The sequence below is a fragment of the Malaclemys terrapin genome, chromosome 5 (genome assembly GCF_027887155.1).
Source record: "Malaclemys terrapin pileata isolate rMalTer1 chromosome 5, rMalTer1.hap1, whole genome shotgun sequence".
Classification (NCBI taxonomy): Eukaryota; Metazoa; Chordata; order Testudines; family Emydidae; genus Malaclemys; species Malaclemys terrapin.
In genome coordinates this window covers 25,948,767-25,974,135 of record NC_071509.1, presented here as the reverse complement: position 1 = coordinate 25,974,135, position 25,369 = coordinate 25,948,767, and the positions used below count along the sequence as shown (strand labels likewise).

The following is a 25,369-nucleotide window of genomic DNA, read 5'->3' as shown; positions in this document are numbered from 1 at the left end:
ACTCAATCTTGTGCACAGGCTATATTTCAATATATGTGAATTAAAGGTCTTGTAATTCCCCTTGTAATTCTTTATAACTGAAAGCTTCTTCTTCAGTAGAAATCTCAACCCTGTCTTACAGTGACACCATGCAAAATCCATACAATCACAAGGAACGAATTTTAGTGTTTGTGGACTCCACTTAGATTAAAACTGATTTTTAAAAACGTGTTTGATTTCAAAAATTATTAATCCCTCCTGGGGTCACAACTGGGCAAAGTTAAGTTACTATGGGTACCACAAACCTGCATTTCCACACCTCAGCTTGCTTGGATTTGCTTTTTGGTTAACATTAACTGTGAACTTCCTGGGCTTATACTATTTTGTTTTAGGATAATTACCACACCCCTGTAATGTAGTTTGCCCTAAATTACTGATATATATTCTTAGCCCTAATTCCCTTTCAATATAGATTTTCTGTGGGATAAGATAATATTTACGTGCATGTATATATGAACTCATCCAAGACATACATAGATCCTGAATTTATTTTGCGCAACATTAAAACGCAATAGCTACCCATGAAGTGAAACTTGGCAACTGTTTAACAGCCTGTAGCAACAATTTAGGATGGGAAATGAATATAACTATTAATTATACCCAGGGGAAACTACTAGTAATTACTCAAACTGGAATTTGGCCAAACAACCAGAGTTAAAAAAAGAACCACAGGAGATCAAGAGCTCATTTTTACATCTCATCCAAAGGACTCCACATCCAACAGCACCGTGTCCCATACTCCAGTGGGGCACAGGGCTTGGTTCTAGTCTAAGGGAAGAGCACCAGTTTCTGAATTAACCACACTGCTTCCTGGAATATCTGGAATTTTGCTCGAAGTCTCCATTCTAAGTACTAACCAAGCTTAGCTAGTGAGAGCTCAGCGTGAGGCCATATAGCTGTGTGTGTAAACGCCCAATAGTCACCCAAATGTTGCATTACACTGGGAGGTACGCTGTAACATGTTTACAACTATGATAAATATTAATGTAGCTAATTATAGAGTGAAAAATAGATAGGGAATTAGTACAGATGCATGAATGCAAGCAGACCAGCACAACAGGTTACACAAAAGGGACTTAAGATGCTTCGGGATTCTTCAAATTTGAATTGCAAAGAAATATCACAAGGTACTCAACAAATGAAAATAGGGGGAAGATCATCAGCTTGTTTAAATCAGCATTTCTCTATTGTTTGCAGTGGAACTAAGTCAATTTACACCAGATGATCTTTCGTCCCTAACGTTATAATCAGAGCTACACTGCTTTCTCTGTGCAGTGTTTGTGTGGTAAAGAGATCTGAGAATGGAAAAAAGAGCCAAGATCCATCTCCTTTAACTTCTACTTTGAAACAAGAATAACATTCCAAAGACTACCTCTGAACACTGAAAAACAAGAAAACTAAAAAATAAAAGTAAGCTGGTTTTATTTCCCCCGTAAAAATATCTTTTCAGACCCTGGTTCAACAAAGCACTTAAGCACATGCTTTGCTGAAAAAGGATGAGCTTTGGGATGTGCTTAAAGTTAAGCATTTAAACACATGCTTAAGTCCCACTGAAGTCCAAGAGTGTTATGCATGTGTAGAAGTGCTTTGCTGAACCAGGGCCTGAGCCAGTCTCACTCCCTTGCAGAGCATCAGCTTCCTCAACATTGCTGCACTCCATTACTGTATGTTGAAGTGAATGGATTTCAGTACACTTGGCTTGTGCAGATAGCAAGGCGGTGTCTCACTTCTAGTGTTGCCACCCAGGTTAAGCCTGCTGGAAGGAGGCTGATCCTCACTGGCATTGCTCAGTGATTTTTATTCTGTATGTCTAGAACGCTGAGCAAGAGGTGGTGTGTCAGGCTTCTTGGACAGTTCATTTTGGAATAATATTTGTATGCTAATGAGAAAGTGGGGTCATTTCGTTGCTACTTACAAGTGAGAGAGAAAGTGAATGATGCTGATAGTTGTATTCTAGCTACCATGCAAATGCCCCCAGACACCATTTGATACACCAGTAATCATTAGCAAATTACAAGGTTCACCCTCTCAAACAGTTGTCATGATCTATAATTTCCTGTGAACAAAGCAAGTTGACTAGTACATAATGTAGAGACCCCAATCCTGAATCCACTTACTCACATGCTTAAATTTATGCACATGAGAAATCTCCATTGAGCTCGGTGCGGTTACTCAGATTTGTGAGCAAAGGGTGGGATCCACGCAGCTATTTAGGCACCTAAGTCCCATTTTTAGGAGCCCAAGTCCTGTTTTTAGGCACCACTGCGATCCACAAGACACCCACATGGCTGTTGCCTAACCCTGTAGGTGCCTATGTTTTTTTCCTCTGGGTATAGAGCCTCACTAGGCAGCCTCTCTCTAGGCCTGAGCATGTGCACTACTGCCTCATGATAAGCACCCGGAGGCTTATCTCCCGCCTAAGCCCCACAGTGATTCACAGACTGGGGGAGACTAGTGTTTGGCTGGCCAAGTCATGCACAGGGGCCCAAATCCTGTAAGCAGCTTCTGAGCATGCCTACTGGATTGGGCCCCTTAGACAAGTTCACACAGAACAGCTGCAGAAGCAAGGCCTCCCTTGTAATCGTTAACCCAATGGTTAGGGTACTCACTCAGGGCATGGGAGACCCCTGATTCAAGCCCCCACCCCTTGAGGGGGAGAAGGGATATGAACAGGAATCCGCCACCTCTTAGCTGAGTGCCCGAGGCACAGGGCGATAGAATCATTCTAACTCGTTCTGTGGCCCACGTCATATTTAAGAATGCCATTGTTTAATTAAAATGGAACAACTTCAGCAGGAGAGATTGAGGGAGCCCCACATCCGAATACTCCATAGCCTCATAGTTGGGGCACTTACCTGAGAGGTGGCAGAGCCCTGTTCAAATGCTTTCTCTCCTACCGAGGAGCGGGGACATGAACCAGGGGTTTCCCACATCCTGGGTAAGTACCCTACCGCTGAGCTAAAGACTATAAGGGACATCCACTTGAGACAACAAGCTTGGATCATAATCATTTTCCTTTGTTGAAATGACGGACTCACTATGAGCTTGTCCTGTCCAGGAGGGTTCTGTACAGTACAAGATGCACATTTCTGTGGTCAAGGCTGGGACTAAGAACATGCAGGTGTCACCCTGTATGTAACTCATGAGTGGCTGGGAGAGCATTCATGTATTCAGCTGGGAGTTATTTTACATGAGAGTGGCTGTGTATAAGCAGGGCTCCCAGCGGTGGCAGTTCACAGTAAAGCAGTGTAAAAGACTGTAGAGCTGATGGGATATAGCTATTCAATAGTCCAGACTGTATCCTGAGGAAGGTGACACCTGCCCATCTCTATATAAGTGTGTAAGAGGGAACACAGAGCATATATATTCAGTGCACAAGCAGCAGTGTACACAATGTTGGTGTACAAGAGAGCAGCTGTATATGTACATGGGACACACACTAGAGGTTCCGTGTGAGAAAAGGTGCCTATGTAGGGGCTCAGTATCCACATACATACAGCACAAAATGGCACCAATATCAGCAAGTGAAATATTAGCTGTGCCAAGCACCCCACAGCACATTGAGCCAGTAACCGTTCATCTTCGCCTGGGATCTCTTGCACTAGATGCACCTGACAGCTTGGTTGAGCTTGTGCTACTACCTGCACTGCACAGGCTTTGGCATAGACTAAGTCCTGTCAGAAGTAACTGAGAATGGACCCATTGCAGGTGCAAAGAACTCCAGTCACACTGACTGATGGGATCTTCTACCTGTCTGACACTAACAAAGATGAAAAGCAGATTTTTATAATAAATAAAATATTCCTCTACAACATACAACATTAACAGGCATCCACAGAGGTGTGCAGGCAGTAGGAGTCAAGCTCACTATCATGATTAATATGCATGCAAAAATGTTCAGTATTTTAAAAACTAACTTTATCAGTCCATCTTCCAGGTATATGTCTGCATAGAAGGAGTAGTCATCATTGATAATTCTTCCACCTTTAATGAGCAGTCGATCACTCTGAGGGAAAAAAAAAGAAGAAACATTTATGAAGTAAACAAAAATGGAATCAAGTCAAATAGCACACACCTAACCTTTATACCATGAACCCATTAACATCAGAAGTGCCAGGAATGTTAGTTCATACCGGGGTGGCCAAACTTACTGGCCCTCCAAGCAACATACGACAATCTTCAGAAGTTCGAGAGCCAGGGCACACCTGCTTCAACCCCACTCCTGCTGAAGTCCCAAGCTGTGTTCCCTGTAAGTTGCACGTTTGGGCAGCCGCTCAGTTGATTAGCACATCCAGCAGCGTGTGTTCAGGTGCTCATCCGCACCCCCGCTGCTTTGCAGCCATGGTGCTCCTGCAGCTGCTCCCGGGACCCTCCTGCTGGCTGTGCAGAGTGGGGGGAGGGGAGGAGGAAAGAAGGGTGCTGATGTTAAGGTGTCCCCCTCCCCCAACCCCTGTAGCCCATCTCCACAGAGCAAGGTAGAGGGGACAGGGCTCATCAGGACTCGCAGTAGCTCTGAGATCTGAACAAGCCTTCTGGTGAGTGCCTTAAAGAGACAGTGCATGGTCTCTTAGAGACTTCCCCAGCAGCCAGCACACACAATCTCTGTCTGTCTCTCTCACACACACACACACACACACACACACACACACACACACACACACAGAGTCTCTCCCCCTGCCCATGTACCCATCTCTGCAGAGCAGGGGAGGGGGACACGGTTCAGGAGGAGGAAAGCTTTCAGTGACTGCCTTAAAGAGTCAGCGGACGGGCATCTCTCAGAAACTTCCCCAGCAGCCAGCACACACACAGTCTGTGTGTGTCACACACACACACAGTCACACATACACACAGTGTCCGTGTGTTGCGCACACATACACACAGGGTCCTGTCGCACACCTCACAACACTGTTGTTATCGTGGTTACTTCTTGGAACTTCCTGCAATGCCCATATATTCTCTGTAATTTTATTCTTTCAAAGTGTGTTATTTTAGTTTTTTGAGTGATCTATGCATTTCATAATTTTTATTTCTCTCTCACACTTAAATGTAATTCTTTGAGTAGTGAGTTCTAAAATGCGTAAGTTGTACTGGCTGGAGTAATTATCCCAACTGGTAACTTTTAAAAAATATATATTATATCTAGGTTTTTTGTTTCTACTGATGGCGCACATCCACACATTACCTTGATGCACATAACAAAATGTATTCCGCACATGGGTGGAACATTGGTGCCGAGCCCCAGCAGGTGCACCCCGCAGGCTGAAGACCCAGATGCCCCTTCCCACTGGGCAGAAGCCCCTATCCCACCACCCCGCTGCAAGGCAGAGGTCCTGAGCTCCACCCCCCATCCTTCTGGTTTGGTAGGTGGAGAAGGGGGGGCATGGAGGGCTCCGCGAGCCACACTTTAATGGTAAAAGGGTCACATGTGGCTCACGAGCCACAGTTTGGCCACTCATGGTTTATACATTCCACCTATCGTGTTGTAATTATGCCACCTGAAAAGCATATATTTTCTGAGTTTTGTGTCTGGGTTTTAGTCTCATCACGCCCATCAAAGTGATGCCATCAAGATGAAAACCACATACCATTTTTTATAAATCCTACCTGTGTCACTAATATCATATCATTAATAATGACAAATGAGATAACAGAGCCTTCCACCTTATCATAGAATCATAGAAATACAGGGCTGGAAGGGACCTCCAGAAGTCATCAAGTCCAGCCCCCTGTGCTGAGGCAGGACCAAGTAAACTTTGACCATCCCTGACAGGTATCTGTCCAAGCTGTTCTTAAAATCCTCCAACGATGGGGATTCCACTATCCCTTATAAATAGAAAGTTGTTCCTAAAATCTCACCTAAATCTCCCTTGCTGCAGATTAAGCCCGTTACTTCTTGTCTTATCTTCAGTGGACATGGAGAACAATTGATCACAGTCCTTTTTATAACAGCCCTTAACATATTTGAAGACTTATCAGGTCTCCCCCTCAGTCTTCTTTTCTTAAGACTAAACAGAACCAGTTTTTTTAACCTTTCCGCATAGGTGAGGTTTTCTAAAACTTTTACCATTTTTGTTGCTCTCCTCTGGACTCTCACCCAGAATTGGACACAGTACTCCAGCAGAGTCCTCACCAGGGCCAAGCAAAGCAGGACAATTACCGCTCGTGTCTTACATACAACACTCCGGTTAATACACTCCAGAATATTAGCTTTTTTTGCAACTGCATCAGACTGTTGACTTAATTTGGGATCCACTGTAACCCCCAGCTCCTTTTCATCCCTACTATCACCTAGCCAGTTCTTCCCCATTCTGTAGTTGTATATTTGATTTTTCCTTCCTAAGTGAAGTACTTTGCACTTTTTTTTGTTGAATTTCATCTTGTTGAATTCAGACCAATTTGTCAAGGTTGTTTTGAATTCTAATCCTGTCTTCCAGAGTGCTTGCAACCCTTCCCAGTTTGGTGTCATCTGCAAGTTTTATAAGCATACTCTCCGCTCCATTACCCAAGCTATTAATGAAAATATTGAATTTTACTGGACTCAGGACTGACCCCAGTAGAACCTCATTAGATATGCCCTCCCATTTTGACAGTGAATCATTGATAACTACTCTTTGAGTAGAGTCTTTCAACTAGGTATTCATCCACTTTATAGTAATTTAATCTAGACCACATTTCCCTAGTTTTCTTATGATAATGTATTGTGGGACTGTGTCAAAAGCCTTTCTAAAATTAAGCTGTATCACATCTACTGCTTTCCCCCTATCCACCAGACCAGTAACCCTGTCAAAGAAACAAACTAGGTTGCTTTGGCATGATCTGTTCTTGACAAATCCATGCTGTCTATTCCTTATAATCCTATTATCCTCTAGGTGCTTAGAAACAGATTGTTTAATAATTTGATCCAGTATCTTTCCAAGTATTGAAGTTAGGCTGACTGGTCTATAATTCCCCAGGGTCCTTCTTGTTCCCCTTTTTTAAAGATAGGTACTAGGTTTTCCCTTCTTCAGTCCTCTTGCACCTCACCTGTCCTCCATGAATTCTAAAAGATAATTGTTAATGGTTCCAAGATTGCTTCAGCTAGTTACTTAAATACCTTAACATGAATTTCATCAGGCCCTGCTGACATGAATACATCCAACTATCTAAATATTCTTTAACCTGTTCTTTCCCTATTTGTGTTGAGTATCTGGTCACCATTAACCTTTTAAGTGAGGGCTGAAGCAAAATGGGCATTGAACACGTCAAGCTTCTTGATGCAGCAGTTAGCTCTCCTTCCTGCTAAGTAGAAGACCTACACTTTCCGTCCTCTTTCTCTTGGTCCTAATGTATTTAAAGAACCTCTTCTTATTGTCTTTTATGTCCTTTGCTAAGTATAACTCATTTTGTGCCTTAGCCTGTCTGATTTTGTCCCCATATGCGTGTGCTATTCTTTTGTATTCGTCTTTAGCAATTTGTCCATGTTTCCACATTTTGTAGGATTCCTCTTTGATTTTCAGGTCATTAAAGAGTTCTTGGTGGAGCCATTTGGGTCCTTTACTATTCTTCCTATCTTTCCTTCACATTGGGATAATTTGCAGTGGTGCCTTTAATATTGTCTCCTTGAGAAACTGCCAGCTGAAATCCTTTTTCCTTTAGATTTTCTTCTAATGGGACCTTACCTACCTGCTCTCAGAGTTTGTTAAAATCTGCTTTTTTGAAGTCCAATTGTCCTTATTTTGCCACTCTCGGTTTTCTTTCCTTAGAATCATGAAATCTATCATTTCATGATCACTTTCACACAAATTGCCTTTCACTTTCAGATTCCCACCCAATTCCTCGCTGTAGGTCAGAATCGAGTCTAAAATGGCTGTCCCCCTGCTTACTTCCTCCACTTTTTGAAATACAAAAGTTCAATACATTCCAATAATTTATTGGAAATTTTATTTTGCCATATTACTTTTCCAACCGATGTCTTTTCCAGCCTTGCTGTCACCCATTGACATACAGCCCAGATGGCAGTGGACTAAAATTTGTTACCACCTGATGGATGGCCAATGTGAAATGAGTTTGGTGGTCACAATCTAGTTCCTAGAGGACAAATGTCCACAAATGCCAAAACCATTACATACGGTAGTAATTTTCAGTCTTCGGCCAGATCATTCTACAACTCCTTAATGCCACTACCATACTGTAAAGGAGCCTTAAAGGGAAAAGAATCACCCCCAGGACAATTCCCTCAACACAAGAGCAGCATAGACCTAGCTTATATGGCCCTACAATGCCCACTTTATAGCCCCTATCATAGGGCCAGCCAAGGTCAGGCCTAGAGTTGGAAATACAAGTAATGGCCAGAGAGTCTGTACTCCAGCAGTTTTTGGTCCCAGAGCAAACTATTGGCTTCAATGGGGAAGTTGCCTTAACTAACAGCAGCCCAGTAAACCCAACTGTGCTGGTTTCCCAGAGAAGCCAAGAATATGCACCTTTCCCCTGCCCCCTCCCCGATCTACACATTCTATGCTGTGCCTCATGAGAGACAACACAGAATCTAGTCTCTGGCTGATGGTCTCAGCAGATAAGTCAAGGACTCAATGGACATGGAGACGGAACTACCTTCTCACCCCTCCAGGTGATCCCTCCCGATTCATTTCAGGGCACATTAGTCATGCAGTTCAGGAAAGTCTGCACTGCTGCTGCCTGCTGAGTAGCCATTCTGTGAAGGGAACAGTTCAGTCTCCAGGGCTAGATTTAATTGCACTGTCACATGGCACTGCTGCGGGGTGAGCTCTGAGCGGGCTACAGCCAGCCCAACCAAACTCGGCTGTGCAACGTGAGTGCTTGGGAACCGAGTGAAAGTGACTGGTTTACCAGTAAACAGACTGGTTTACTGACTTGACTTGCCTTCACTGCCCAAGCCGAGTGACCTGCATAAAGGGGAAAATGAATTAGTTTTTTGAGGGAGCTAATTCTCTGCATGTCTTTATATGTGAATCTAGTGTTGAGTAAGAGCTCTAGCAGCGATGTGCAAGGGAATTAATAGGGGGAAAGAGTTCCCATGAAAAACCAGGAGCCAATCAGGGTCCCTGTTCCATACCCCCCTGCAATCTAAAAGAGCCTCCCATGGTGCAGAGCTATACCTTTTCACAATGCCACGGGGCCTACAGAGCTGGTCAGCAGCAGAAAGCGGGAGCCTGCTAAGTATGTCCCATATGCACTCCACCATCCCCCTTCCCGCCCAGAATTTCAAAGAGCACAGGGAAAGAGAGGGAGCAAGTGCCATGCAATCTCTCTTGGGAGGTAAAGCATGCTCCATTCCCTGTAGTCTACCAGCTCTGCAGGTTGGTATGAGACGAGGAGAGGGAAAGAGTGAGTTCTGACCTGAATGAGCATTGGAGTTACACACACATATCCACAACTGACCGTTAGTTGTTACAAAAGTAACTCAGCATTTTTGCACTTCCCTTGGCCTCAGCTGTAAAAGTAAGTTGGTTTTAGTCAGGTTTCCGATTCTGATGTATTAGCATCCCGCAGCAGTGTTTGGATTTTGAACACTGCAGGCAAACATGTAACTATACAGCGCTCTAACACAGTCATTTAAAAAATCATCAATAGGGCATATGAAAAACCCATAAAAATCCTAAACTAATTGCTAGTATCCTTTTAAAGTTGATGAAAGGTGAATTACTAAAAGCCCATGTCAAACCTTGTGTGCAAATGCTTAGGAACAGTCACTCAGGTCTGAGTTGGAAGAATTTATATTAATTTGTAGTAGCCTAGCTCTTAAGTGGAGCACTGTTCACTACAGGAATAATAAGAGTCAGTCAGCATTTTGCATGCAAGTTTTCAGTGTTAGAGCTGAAGAAATAATGCCAAATATATATATATATATTATATATATATATATATATATATATATATATAATATTTTGTGAAGAATTGTTCAAATGTTCAAAGAATTGCTGGTGCCCTGTTCCCAGTGCTTAGGTGTTCTCGTTTCTGTGAAAATTCAAGTAATCAATTTACACTTGCAAAAACATTTGCAGAAAGCAAATTTCAAAATTGCACAGAAACTAAAGTTTAAATTCATGCACTCAAGGAGTCATGCTGGAAATGGTAGCATACCTCATCTAGCCAGGAAACAGGAATAATATCATGTGACTTATCTAACCAATCACAACTGAGCAACACAGCTCAGATTTCAACCACTCATGGATTAATACATAAATCGGAAACGTATACCCGACAATTATGCAAAAAAGCAACAAAAACCCCACCTCCTATTTCTAGCTTACGGAACTTTTTCCATAAGTGCAGATTTGCGTAAGTCGGGTTTGCATAACCCAGGGGGTGTCTGTATTGAATTTGGAAAGATATTAGTCAAATAAATTGTGAACAGTGAATAACTTTGAGGAAGCCATAACCTGTTTCTTCCTTAATCAGAAGAAGAGGTTACATTAATTGAATAAAATATCCATTATAAATTGGTTGGTTCCATTCAGTAATAAGGACCCTCTGATTCTTCTGTTGCTTCTTTTCAAAAAGATAAATAAGGAATCCCATTTTGCTTTGTATCTCTTCTAGATCCTGAACTTGCAAAGATTAAGCACAGGATTATTCACGTGCCTAAAGTTATGCAAATACTTGAGTCCCCAATTTAAAAAACATTTAAGCACATGCTTATGTTTCCCTATCTGTAAAAACAGGGATTATACTTACCTCCTTTGTAAAGTGCTTTGAGAGCTCCTGATGAAAAATGCTACATAAGAGCTAGTTGTTATGATGTCAATCCCTGGTCAGCAAAGCATTTAATTATGTGCTTAATTTTAAGTACATACTTAAAATTCAGCATGGGTTGTTTTTTTTTTCAGAAGCAGGCCCCCCATATTGTTGTCTTTCTATGAAAGATACATCTGACAATCTAACCATCCTGAAGAAAGAAGTTTTCAATATAATACATGATAGATCATGTACACAAAAGGTTGGAGACTTTCCATGAGATAAAGTATCCAGGGGACTCTGGGGTAAAATCAAGGCACTGAACTACAATGAAATATGATCCCTATGGGATCAGTCTCAGATGCTAGTAACCTCTGGCAATGAAAATGTGGACAGGAATGCAAGTCCCCATCCTAGAATTTGCCTTGCTGATCACAGCTATTTTTCAAGCTCTCTATTGTCAGTAGTAACTGCAGTATTTTTTAATCAGTGGCCTGAAAGGTAATGATTTATTTTGACGCATGCTGGCGGTGGTACCTCCTCACTATGGTGATTTACTACTGTGCCTGCTGACCTGGGCAGACCATCATCTTGTGGGCTCTTTTTCAGCTCATTCAATTTCCTTTTAAAACATTAATATTGTTCTACTACAAAGAGACAGCATCTCATTTATTTGTTGGGGGGAACGTTACCAATATTTGAAAACATCCCATCTACTGCTGCTAATGGGTCACCAAAGCTTTCCATGCATAGGGTGACCAGATAACAAGTGTGAAAAACCGGGACGGGGTGGGGGGTAATAGGTGCCTATGTAAGAAAAAGCTCCAAAAATCGGGACTGTCCCTATAAAATCAGGACATCTGGTCACCCTATCCATTCATTAAGATGTTTTACATTTTTCTTTATAAACAGGCAAAGGTTAACAATACAAACAACAAATGCAATAGGTCAGGGCTCTTATTAACAGACAGACAGAAAAGAGGCAAAAGTAGAACCCAGAAGGAACAGGCAAGGACAATAAGAATTATTTTCTTTCAGTAAAAGCTACATAATACAGTAATTTGTAACAAAAAACTATGCAGACCCCAATTCTGCAAAACACTTAACCATCTGGGTCCCACTTTATCTTAAGATTTCACGTATAGTTTATAAAGGGTTAATAAATGATTAATAGGATGTCACAGATGTGTTACAGACATGAGTAGCCTGTGCTACAGATGGTTCTAAGTGAACCTTGGTAGAGAGAGGTTATTCCATTTTGCAGAGTATTTAGATAGTTTGGAATTTGGTTTCATTCTCCTTCAGAAAAAAAACGAAAAAAAATTTGATATTCTCTGTGTACGGAAATGGTGCCCTGACTCCTGGGCAATCTACCAGATGGACTGCCCCAGAGCCATGGACCCTGGAAAGCCCTGCCCGTTCCTGACTCGCAGGCACTCTGCATTCTCCCTGGAAGCACAAGGAGCCAGAGCCCAGCTGCTGAGGAGCGGAGCCGGCAAGATGGCAGGAACGAAGGCAGGATTGATGGAACCCTGCCTGGTTTCCACTGGAATTTTGTCAAAATCGAACTCTCTCTGCAAACAAATCAGCCATTCTGATGACAAAATATTGAGTTGGAATTGAACACATCTGTAGAAAGTGTTACAGATTGTTACAGAGTTGCACAGATCAATCAATGGGTTGCTTATAACCACGAATTATAACAATCTAGAATAATTTACCAATTATTAAAACCTCTATTAATATTTGTTAACCCTTTATAAACAATTTATGAATGGAACCTTAATATAAAGTGTAACCAATGTGTGAAACTGCCATCCCTATTCAGCAAAGTACTTAAGCACATGCTTAAAGTTAAACACATACTGAAGTGCTTTGCTGAATCAAGACCAGAGAAAACAATGAACAATACATATCCCTCTGATCATCCTGTCTACTTCCCTTTTATGTCGTATCCTGCTCCCTCTTCTTTCCCTTCTACATTGTATCCTTCTCTCCCTCCCTTCACCTGCCTCTGTCCTTTCTACTGTAAACTCTTCAGGGCAGGGAGTGTCTCTTGTTGTACAATGCCTTGTACAATGGGGCCTCAAACCTTAACTGGGGCCAGCATGCACTAACACAACAGAAATAATAAATAATACATTAGAGTCTATGCTCAGGAGGAGACAGTGTAAAGAGAGACTGCCACTGTTTAGAAAATATTCAAATAGTGAGTTACCTGACCCCAGGCTTCTGAGCCACAGGGAGCTCTTCAGAGTCCAGGGTATGTCAGAGCCCTGCTCAGCCGCAATTTTAGGCAAACTGAGTCAAATGTTGCTCAACAGACATGAAGCAGCCTGGAGAACATTAGTGGGAGACTGGGTGGGAACAGCTGAGAGCTAACTCACACATGCTGGGAGGGCAAAAGCAAGGTGCAGGCATCCACCCTTCTTCCAAGCTGCCAGGAACAAGGGGGAAGACCTGCCAGCATCTGGAAGGTGGAAGGAGAAAGATGAAAAGGAGATATTACGCTTAAGGGAGAGGTTCAAAATGATAACAAAGCAAAGTACTGTATTGACCTGAGATTGTACCAATATTAACCTATCTAAAGCTAAAGCCTCTCTCAGTTACACCAGAGATGTGGGATAGCTCCACTGAAATCAGTGCAATTACTCTGCATTTACGCTGGTGGAATCAAAAGAAGAATTTGTCCCTAAGTAGTCCAACTTCACACATCACTGCAATATCAGTTTTCAGAGTAGCAGCCGTGTTAGTCTGTATCCGCAAAAAGAAGAACAGGAGTACTTGTGGCACCTTAGAGACTAACAAATTTATTAGAGCATAAGCTTTCGTGGGCTACATCCCACTTCTTCTATATGCATCCGAAGAAGTGGGCTGTAGTCCACGAAAGCTTATGCTCTAATAAATTTGTTAGTCTCTAAGGTGCCACAAGTACTCCTGTTCTTCTTTTTGCAATATCAGTGATGATATGGTCACAACAACGTTACATGGTCATCCCCTCACACAATATGGTGCAAACCTAACAACAGCTCAACATGCAGTGCTTATCTGACGGCTCCCGGCATCTCCATTTTATGAGTGCATGACTCTCCAGCTCTTCACGGCTGAGCTCCCTGCTGTATATCACACAGCACTTATATACTACGGACAGCCATCTACTTATATCCTTTGCAGCATTTTCCTGGTGATTTTTGCTAATCACAGCCTAGCTTCTCCTGCTTTAATCTGCCAGTAAAGCCACAGAGCTTAGTCTGTGACAACACAGCAATTATCATGGCAACAGAAGGAGATGTCACAAAGTCAGCATCATTCGCTGCAGGATCATGCAGGAGGAGGGGCTGTCTGTGCAGAGAAAGCCGGCTGTTATCCAGATACTACTATTGTCTGCATGGTATCAGAAAGAACAAATATCTGTAGGCTGGAGACTGATGCTTTTTGTACAAAGGTCCTTTCTGACAAGTCTGACACAATCTACACACAGGTCTTTTTAGGCATGGAAATGTATTTCCATATACCCACTAACAACAAAATGCCTGGTAGAGATAAGAGATAGGTCTGAACCCACCCCTAATGTTCAAAATCTAAACCCCGTTCCAGTCCTGAATTTTGCAAATGGCTCCCTGTAGTTTTAATGAGATAATCAAAAAAAAAAAAAAAAATCTCTGGATCAGTATACCACCAAGCTTCGGGTTATTGGAAAGTCAGATTCAAATGTTATGGTGGGATGTGCACAAGAAAGTCAAAAGCCATCTGTCTTCATATCCACCTTTTCTGCTCTGAGCTAGAGGTGATCTTTTAAAAAAATATAGACATCAAAATCTGAACAAATATTTTACACCAAAGTTTCTTAGTCTGCTACTGAAATTACTGAGGAATTAAAGTACCATCGCCCAACATGAAATGTTCTAATGGGTTATCATGGCTAATTAATGTACTGTGTCCAATGAAAATAATGCAGCAATACATCAGAGTGAATTGACACACATTGTCTACTGTATTCATTCCAATCATATCATAACTGCAACCATACCCAAATCCGTACAAAATGGAGAGAGAGTTAAGAAAAGTGAAAATCTGCCTGAGCCGTTCTATGCCTAAGAGTCAGTGAGAACAGTAAAATGTTTGCTTTAGTGTCTGCACAGAAAGTACCTCTAGTATTGTATTTGTACCTTTGTTCCATGTGTGGAACACCCACTGAAGTATTAAGTCTCCAGAGTCAAATAAAACAGACATCCTTTTTTAATTAAGTACAATTACTTTAGCTACATTAGAACAATAACAACATAACAAAACCAAATCAAGCTAGCACAATGAACAGGTCCAGAACCATTTCATTCTTGGCTTCAGTCTTTAGCTCCTGTTCCAGCTGCAACCAGTGCCAATTGATCAAGTCTTTTGAAAAGACTCCCAACCACAATATTCCAGGCCCCAAAAGTGGCCACGCCCAGGGCCAAATTAATCTCTCTTGTAATACTGCTGACTTTAGTTGAGCTATACCAGAGATGAACCTGACTCCCAGTCACCACAATTCTTAAAGTTCCACTGCTGACAATGGAGGGTTTACACACAAATCTATGGCTCTTAATATGACTATGTATCTTGCCCTGAACTGTAATCAGAAACTGTCTTTTCTGTGTTCCAAATCCACTTGTATTTCCAATTCACTGCCTATGAATGTGTGTGATTTGAGAGAGGTGAGGCTGACTGTAATAAAATTGAGAAGTATTAGGCTTCAAACACACGCCTCTTTGCTCCTTTAACATCTCCAGAAGTAGAATACTCTGCCACTAAGCCTTTAAAAATATCTCTGGCTCCTCTGTTTTAGAGGGAAGATACATAGGCTAATATTTGTGTTTTCCTTGACTAACAGAACATCAACAGTAAAAACTGCTTGGATTAATATTGGCTAGGGGTAGGTTTTCCCACTGAGAGCCCCACACCTCTTTGTGCCTTTGAAAAAATCTCCCCCTGGAAAGTTATTTCCCTAACAGACAATATACAGAAGAGCTTCTTTTTTTTTTCCCCCCTGAACATGGTCAGTTTTAACACTGGACGTATTAACTTATGATTAAGCAGTTTGGGTTTTAGCAAGGTGAAGGAGAGGATTTCAAAATATTAGCAGCAAATGAAGAAAGCCATTCTTCCCAAGCATGTGTGTCCTTCTGGAAACGATCAAAGAAAGCCTGTAAATGGGATTCCACAAAGGATTGTCTGTTTCAAAACTTTAAAATATCTCAATTTTTAAACACCATTCTTCTCTCTTTGGAATCTTCATGATCACATTATACTGGAATATTAATCTTCACTGGAAGTAATATATTTAGCTAGTGTGAACACCGAATTAGCTAAGGACCTAGCTTGTAACTCATTTATATCCTTGAGACATCATTTCTGCTAGCACCCAATGGACTCACCTGCCCACACGCTTTTAAGCCTAGTACTCCTGTTCTTCTTTTAACAAATTTATTCTTATATACAGTAATTCACTTAGGAGGGATTTCATCAAATGTAGCAATGCCATAGCTTGGTGCACAGCCAAGTTCATTCATGTTTATTGGTTTAAACAATCTGATGTTCCTTTTGTTTCTCCTTTGGGGACCTAGCTATTTATTCATCTAGAAAATCTCATTCCTTTATCATGCAGTGTAAAAGGGTTACACTGTAAATACCAAACCTGTGTAAATTTCTTCACAATAAATGCCATCTTTTCATTGCTTTAGCAATATCAATAGTGTAGGCACCTCACATGCTTTATTCTGGCAAAACAATATGCATTGGAGTCAGTGGAAGAATCACCGGAGTATGGACTGGAGGATGCAGCACTAAATGTGTTCCACTGGCTGTCATTATATTTGCCTCCTGGGTTATAAATTTCCATTATGACAATTAAAATTGAATTTCCAAATCTCAACAGGCTAGTCCCGGAAATGTCTCATCCCAGAGGAAAAAAAAAAATAACAGCAACCCAGCACAGCTAGTTCATGTTGTAAACCACAGAATCAAAGATCAAATTTACTAATGCTTTTTTTGGAAGCATGCATCGGGCCAGAAGAACAAATTTGGCCCTGGTGTGGAGTTGCACCAGGTCTGAATTTGACTCACAATATGATGGGCGTTCAATGGCCATTCTGGCAAAGAAGTTAGTAGCTCATGGCCACAGAAAGAAAACCATTCCATTAGATACCCTGGTTTGTCCCATCGAGAGCTTTGGAGAGCCAGTGAATTTGAATGAGATTCAATGTAGCGACTAGACCATTGGGCAATGTGTTTGCAGCAATTTATAATGCTTAATTGGGGGCCACTCCCTGTTGAACTAACCGGAGCATCTTCAAAGCTCCTACATTCAAACCCAAGTACAGTGCATCACAGTAATCAAAGCTAGAGCTCATGAATGCACGGGAATTCAAAGCCCGGTGCTGGTCAATCTGGATGAGGCTAAATCTCTTGAATAGCCACAGATGGAAGAAGGCATTTCTGGGCACTGTCAACTGGGTATCCAATAGCAGAAAGGGCTCCAGAAGGACCTCCTTGTTTCTAACAAATCACAGGTAATATGCCTTTGTTGGATGGTGATGTTTAGTATTAGCCAATCCTTCTAAACATTTTTCCCCTTCGCTCCAGCATCATCTCCAGCTTCCCTGGAGTTTAACGTCAGTCAGTTCATCTTCATCCAAGCACTGATCTCACTTAGCTAGTTAGTGTATGTGTTGTGCAGGAGTCTATCTCCAGTGGAAAAGTTAGTTTAAAAAAGGCTCAGGTGCTTTTACCACCATGTCATCTAACCCTGCGCCAGCACTAGAACAATGGTGAGAAGCTATGAAATTGTTAGCATAGAAACGGCCTTAAATCTCTGGGAGATGGTGCTGACACTGGAAGTGAATTAAATGTATTGTTGGGTGCTCATATTGCTGGCATCTCAGGCGATGGCATCTTACAATCTCCCCTAGCATCTTAGGCATGGTGTCTTACAGTCTCCCCTAGCAGTTTTACAGATACTAAATACAAACAGGAAGAAGATACCCAGGGGGGAGAGGAGTTATTTAAGTTAAGCGCCAATGTGGACACAAGAACAAATGGATATAAACTGGCCTTCAACAAGTTTAGGCTTGAAATTAGATGAAGGTTTCTAACCATCAGAGGAGTCAAGTTCTGAAACAGCCTTCCAAGGGGAGCAGTGGGGGCAAAAAACCTAACTGGCTCGAAGATATATTTTGATAAGTTTATGGAGGGGATGGTATGATGAGACTGCCTGCAATGGCATGTAGTCGATCTGCAACTGCTAGCAGCAAATATCTCCAAATCGCTGGTGATAGGACAATAGATGGGCTCTGAGTTACAGAGAATTCTTTCCCAGGTGTCTGGCTGGTGGGTCTTGCCCACATGTTCAGGGTGTAACTGATCACCATAACTGGGGTCAGGAAGGAATTTTCCTGCCGGGTCAGATTGGCAGAGAACCTGGGTTTTTTTCACCTTCCTCTGCAGCATGAGTCACTTGCAGGTTTAAACTAGTGTAAATGGTGGATTCTCTGTAACTTAATCTTTAAATCATGATTTGAGGACTTCAGTAACTCAGCCAGAGGTTCTATTACAGGAGTGGGTGGCTGAGGTTCTGTGGCCTGCGATGTGCAGAAGGTCAGACTAGATGATCATGATGGTCCCTTCTGACCTTAAAGGCTATGTGTCTAAGATAGAGCCTTATGGAAGTCTGCAATGTACCCATCTTGATCATCAGTGACCAGTTTGAGAGGATTGTGTCACCAAAAAGAAAAATACTGACCATGTTATTGTGATATCTCTCCTGGATTATTGTAACCTGTTTCTCTCAAGCCTGCTTGCCTCTCAGCTCTGCTCACTTCAGTCAATTCTATGTTACATCTAAAATTATCTTCTTTGCCCACTGTTATGAACATCTTCCTCATCTTCCTCTGTTGGTTTCCTATCTCATTTGCATCAAGATCAAACTTCCCCTGATATATCTCACCTCTTGTCTCCTATTATACCCCATACTACACCCCCATACATTACATTCTACCAGCTCCACCTGCATCTCAGGACCCTTTATCTCCTTCTCCCACTGATGACTCCAAGCCACTGTTTGGGCCACTCCTTTCTTCTGAAAGAGATCCTCATTTCTAATAGATTAAGAAACCTCTCCCCTCTTACTGGTCCTGCCTCAACCCTCACTTCTCGTGGCTAGCCATCCACCACTCACTGCACACCCTTCTTTGTTCTCCTGTTAACTGAGCTCAAATGACAACATGAAATAATTTAAAACATAAATAAATCTTTGAACTAAATGACTCGTGTACCAGGCACTTTGCTGGTGTGTTCCATCTCTTTTGCCTGTATTTTGTATATTTAAACTGGCAGCTCATCTGGACTGGGACCTGGTCTTCCTACATGCCTGGAAAATGCCAAGCACTATGGAAACACACAAAATTAACTAAGGGGGATCTGATAGAGGTCTATAAAATCGAGAAAGTAAATAAGGAAGTGTTATTTACTCCTTCTCATAACACAAGAACTAGGGGTCACCAAATGAAATTAATAGGCAGCAGGTTTAAAACAGACAAAAGGAAGTATTTCTTCACACAACACAGTCAACCTGTGGAACTCTTTGCCAGAGGATGTTGTGAAGGCCCAGACTATAAGAGGGTTCAAAAAAGAACTAGATAAATTCATGAAGGATAGGTCCATCAATGGCTATTCACCAGGATGGACAAGGATGGTGTCCCTAGCCTCTGTTTGCCAGAAGCTGGGAATGGGTGACGGGGATGGATCACTTGATGACTACCTGTTATGTTCATTCCCTCTGGGGCACCTGGCATTGGTCACTGTTGTAAGACAGGATACTGGCTAGATGGACCTTTGGTCTGACCCAGTATGGCCGTTCTTATGTTCTAAATTTAATAATGAACAGCAAACAACGATAGATGTTTCAGTGCTTCATCACATCATGGCAGAGACCCTGATTCCCCAACACTATCTGGAGCTTCATACTGCACAGAAGAGGTGTAGATTGTGATGTGTACAAGCACCAGGTCAAAAGTGATGGGCAGGAGCATGTATTCAAGAGAACTCAATCTTACTTTAATGAGAGTGCAGCTGCATAGTCAACACATGATTCCTGCCAGAACACAAGAAAAGTCTAAGAAGGGAACATGTAGCTAACTATCCTATTCGCATGATGAGGATCATGATTAAGCAGATTTCTACTTGGACTCCTGGCCCATTCCCTGCCCCTTCTTTACTCTGCACTCAAGAACAACAGGGTGAGAGCCCACTAAGGGCTTGGATTTACTTCCACTCAGTGCGTAAGCTTATTTGCACCAACTCTCATCCTCTGCTTACACCTGCACAGAAACACAACCATGCTGCACTCCCTGCTGTACCCCATGGAAAAGGCTTAATGTCATTATTTATTATTTTATAGACCCAGAAGTCTACTAGGTGTTTCAAAGAAGATAGAAAAAGACAGAGGCCCAGATCCACAAAAGATATTTAGGCTCCTAACTTCCATCAACTTCAATGGAAGTTAGGAGCCTAAGTACAGTTTTGGATGGGGGTTGAATCCCTGCCCAAAAGTGCTTGCAATCCAATGGCTGGATTCTGCCACCCTTATACTGGGTAGCACCATACCTCACCAGTAATTTCACTTATATGACACAACAAACGGGGGAGATTAATAGTAAGAAAGGGACAGAGAGAAAGGGTGAAGGTGACACGATGCTCACATGATCCCTGCATTTCGGCATGTGCACAACATTGTGGTTCAATTCAGAGTTCATTTTTAAAAATATGTATAAAATAGGGCTGTTGATTAATCACAGTTAACTCACACTATTAACTCAAAAAAAATTATCACGATTAATCGCAATTTTAATATCACTGTTAAACAATAGAATACCAGTTGAAATGTATTAAATATTTTTGGATGTTTTCTACATTTTCAAATATATTGACTTTAATTACAACACAGAATACAAAGTGTACACTGCTCACTTTATATTTTTATTACAAATATTTGCACTGTAAAAATAATAAAAGAAAGTATTTTTCAATTCACCTCATACAAGTACTATAGTGCAATCTCTTTATCGTGAAAGTGCAACTTACAAATGTAGGGGTTTTTTTGTTACATAACTATGCTCAAAAACAAAACACTGTAAAACTTTAAAGCCTACAAGTCCACTCAGTCCTATTTCTTGTTCAGCCATGACTAAGACAAACACATTTGTTTACATTTACAGGAGATAATGCTGTCCGCTTCTTATTTACAATGTCACCTGAAAGTGAGAACAGTTGTTCACGTGGCACTTTTGTAGCCAGCACTGCAAGGTATTTATGTGCCAGATATGATAAACATTCGTATGCCCCTTCATGCTTTGGCCATCATTCCAGAGGACATGCTTCCATGCTGATGACGCTCGTTAAAAAAATAATGCGTTAAATTTTTGATTGAACTCCTTGGGGGAGAATTGTATGCCTCCTGCTCTGTTCTACCCACATATTTCATGTTATAGCAGTCTCGGATGATGACCCAACACATGTTGTTCGTTTTAAGAACACTTTCACTGCAGATTTGACAAAATGCAAAGAAGGTACCAATGTAAGATTTCTAAAGATAGCTACAGCACTCAACCCAAGGTTTAAGAATCTGACGTGCCTTCCAAAATCTGAGAGGGGCGAGATGTGGAGCATTCTTTCAGATGTCTTAAAGAGCAACACTTTGATGTGGAAACTACAGAACCCGAACCACCAATGCCACTTTCTGCTGGTGGCACCTGACTCAGATGATGAAAATGAATATGCATTGGTCCGCACTGTTTTGGATCCTTATCAAACAAAACCTATCATCAGCATGGACACATCCTCTGGAATGGTGGTTGAACCATGAAGGGACATATGAATCTTTAGCGCATCTGGCATGTAAATATTTTGTGACACTGGCTACAACAATGCCATGTGAATGCCTGTTCTCACTATCAGGTGACATTGTGAACAAGAAGTGGGAAGCATTATCTCCTACAAATGTAAACAAACTTGTTTGTGTGAGCAATTGGCTGAACAAGAAGTAAGACTACATTCATGATAAAGAGATTCCACTATACTATTTGTAATGGGAGAATTGAAAAACTGCTATTTATTTTGTTTTTTACAGTGGAAATATTTGTAATCAAAAATAAATATAAAGTGACCACTGTACACTTTGTATTGTGTTGTAATTAAAATCAATATATCTGAAAATGTAGAAAACATCCAAAAATATTTAAATAAATGGTATTCAATTATTATTAAACAGCACGATTAATCGTGCAATTAATCACGATTAATTTTTTTAATCGCTTGACAACCCTAGTATAAAAATAAGGAAGGAACAAAAAGAGATTTTAAGATTTTCACACATTTTTTGTGGGCATCACAGAAGAGGTGAATTTTCAGGAGAGATTAAAATGAGAAGAGGGCATTGGCTTGGCAGATTAAACTAGACTTGTTCCATACAAAGGGAGAAGCATGAAAGAAAGACATGTAGAGGTTCATGGGAGAAATGGATGAAGAGGGCATCAAAGCTGGTATTGCAAGCAGTGAGCGGGAGTCAGGGAGCAACACAGTAAGAGGCAAAGTCAGACAAGTAGGGAATAGCAAAATTATTTCCCTTGTCAGCTCCTGGTGAGCGTTCTATAGGGAACTACAATTGTGCTAGGTTTCAGAGTGATAGTTGAGCTGATTTCGAGTCTCTGCCATGACTGGTCAGACTGAGAATGTTGCTTGGTTCTTCAACAAGGATACATATACAGGGGTGCTGGAACTAGAAGTGATGGGGTGCAGCAGCACCCTCTGACTTGAAGTGGTTTCCACCATATACAGTGTTTGCAGTTTGGTTCAATGGCTCTCAGCTATCCCACTATACAAATTGTTCCAACACGACTGTACGTGTATAATACACACGTAGAGCCTGATGTTTCAGTTCTGACCATGGAAAACTCCCTCTGAAGTCAGTGGAAGTTTTGTCTGAGTAATGATTGTAGATATGGCCTTTGGTGATGCACTTCAATCATGTACTGGGAACAACAACAAAACATTTCCCAAAACCATTTTGGAATCTTTGACAATTGACTAAACATAGCCAACTCAACCCCCCGCCAGCTGTTGGTACAATATAGGATGCTGAGGCCTACCTCTGCTGTGCTTGCACATCCAGAATTCCTTCTGACTTCTGTGGGAGTTTGGGGCACATGATTAGTACATCAGACAACAGTATTGAAAATCCACTGCAAAATTGTCAGTAAGCAAGATTAAGGATCAAACTGTACTTCACCAATAGCAAAACTCCAATTGATTCAATGAGAACAGAGCTGGTGGGTCCAATAAGATTAGGAAAAAAAAGTTGGAGATCCTATCAAGGGTGGTTTTGGTTGATATTTTTGTTTGATATTTTGCAATGAGTTCATTCATTATGTTTAATAAGAGCCCTGGAGGCTTGAAGCTGCAAAGTGTTTCTTTACCAATGTTTCCCTTTCAGTCATTCCCTAATGTAATGCTTTCACTCTATGCATCCGAAGAAGTGAGGTTTTTACTCACGAAAGCTTATGCCCAAATAAATCTGTTAGTCTTTAAGGTGCCACCAGACTCTTTGTTGTTTCCCTAATGTAGAGTTTGTCTTATGGGCTGTGTTACTGTTATAAAGACAGACACAGAAACCTCCTGTTAGGCTGTAGACTCTTCTGGGACAGGAAATGTACACACTACACAATATACAGAGCCAAGACTATTTGTCTAATTTGCTTCCCCCCCCCCCCCCCCCCCCCGAGGGGAAGAGTAAGGGACAGAAACTTAAAAAATGAAAAGGTAGTTCAAGTTCTGGGTCTGCCAACTTTGGCTATGTTCTTTTTGTCTTTAATTTGGTCACAAAAACAGCACTGGTACTAATGGATATACATGTGGAAAGAATTGGGCACAATCCATATCTGGGACTCTCCTTCCTTGTTCTTGATTATTTTGTCCTAAGACAACAGGAAATAGTGAAAGCTGAAGAAGTTAGAACACTGTGGATTTAGAGGCAAACATCTCATTCAGTTCTTCTAGTTTCTTTCTTTACTCAAAATTGGATAGTGCACTATTGTTGCTGGGCATACATTTACATTAAAGTAGCATCTTAAAGCCCCAACCAAGATTGGCTCCCCTTTGTGGTAGGCAATATACACACACACTTAGCAGAGACGGTCCCTGCTTGGAACAGTTTACAGTCTAGACAGAAAAAGGATGGAGGGAAAACAGAGGCAAAGTGAACTGCCCTCCGAAGAAGTGGGCTGTAGTCCACGAAAGCTTATGCTCTAATAAATTTGTTAGTCTCTAAGGTGCCACAAGTACTCCTGTTCTTTTTACAGAAGGTTTGTGACAGATGGAAACAGAACATAGGTCTCTGGACTTCCAATCCAATGACACACCAGTAAGCAGCTGGGCACTGAAGAAGTCACACATCCCTTTATGGCATTTAAAAAAACAACTTTTGAAATATTTTAAATCCTTGTAAGCTCTGAAGTGCTTGCAAGTGTTGCAACACCGGCTGAAATAATGTCTAGCAATGTTCCCGCAGTGAGAGCTGCTTAACAAGTTTTCACACCTACTTGTCAACCCATCCTTTATCAATTAAGATCTTGCATTAGAAGCTGGCCAGTTTCCAGGATACCTGAGCTCTGCTCACTCCCCAATAAAAGCCCAAAGAAATGGAACCTAGTTAGAGCACCTCGACTTCTGCCTTTTATCTCTTCCCATGTGATGCTGCAGCATGGAACCAACTTACACCATTGGATCCTATATGGCTCTAATAAATAAATTTCTGCCAAAAACGGGGGTGGGGGCTTTTGTGTCTGTAAGTGATGTTTCTGAGTCAGACTCTGTGTCCTTTGGTGGAGGGCGTTGGTCTTGTGAAAGAATCAAAATGGTCGAATACACCAAGGAGGTTACCCTCCTCCCTACAGTTTATGTGAAGCTTTGTTTATTCTTTATGCTCAGCCATCACTGTATCTCTGAGGGAAACAATATGCAAGATCAAAGCACCCAGATCCCTTTTGCAGGAAAACCATCCTGCAAATGGATGCAAACGGCCAGCTCAAGGTCCCCGAGAATTGCGATTAACTCTCTGACTCCTGATCTCTTTGGTAATATTGTTCTCAGGGATCTATTAATAGCACTGAGAGGTGTTGGCTCTCTCTCATCATGGCGCTCTTTAGGTTTCCACATTTTTTAATTCACTATTGGCTTGTTGCCCTTCCGATCCCCCTCCCCCACATCAGTTTTTTTGCTCTGGATGCAATATGTAATTTCTCTCTCTACGTGCGCTGGGGATGTGCTGGGGCTTTCCGAGGCATTGTGCTTGCTGCCCGGGTCCCCTCCCTCTTTTGTTCTGCTTCACATCAGTTGCTGACTCTCCCCAAGTCTATCACCTTAGCAGGAACCGCTGTCGTTTCAGCGCCAAGCACACAACCCCCCAAGACACCTTTTAATGTACTGATGCCCCCCCACACACACACCCTGCGCAGATCCAGGGGAGGAAAAGGGGCAATAAAGCCGCTGATCTCCCCAAGACAGACCTGCCATCACCCCCGCCCCCCCAGAAACCCACTGCGATTATTTC

General features: G+C 41.8%; 1 protein-coding gene across 2 annotated transcripts in view; it reads right to left on the bottom strand.

Moving 5' to 3' along the window:
* Positions 1-25,369, bottom strand: part of CRMP1 (collapsin response mediator protein 1) — a 57,952-nt gene that overhangs the window by 28,115 nt on the left and 4,468 nt on the right. For both annotated transcript variants that reach the window (XM_054030873.1, XM_054030874.1), the window contains exon 2: positions 3,957-4,045. In XM_054030873.1, the coding sequence (XP_053886848.1) occupies positions 3,957-4,045 (89 nt within the window). The remainder of the gene's footprint in view (positions 1-3,956; positions 4,046-25,369) is intronic.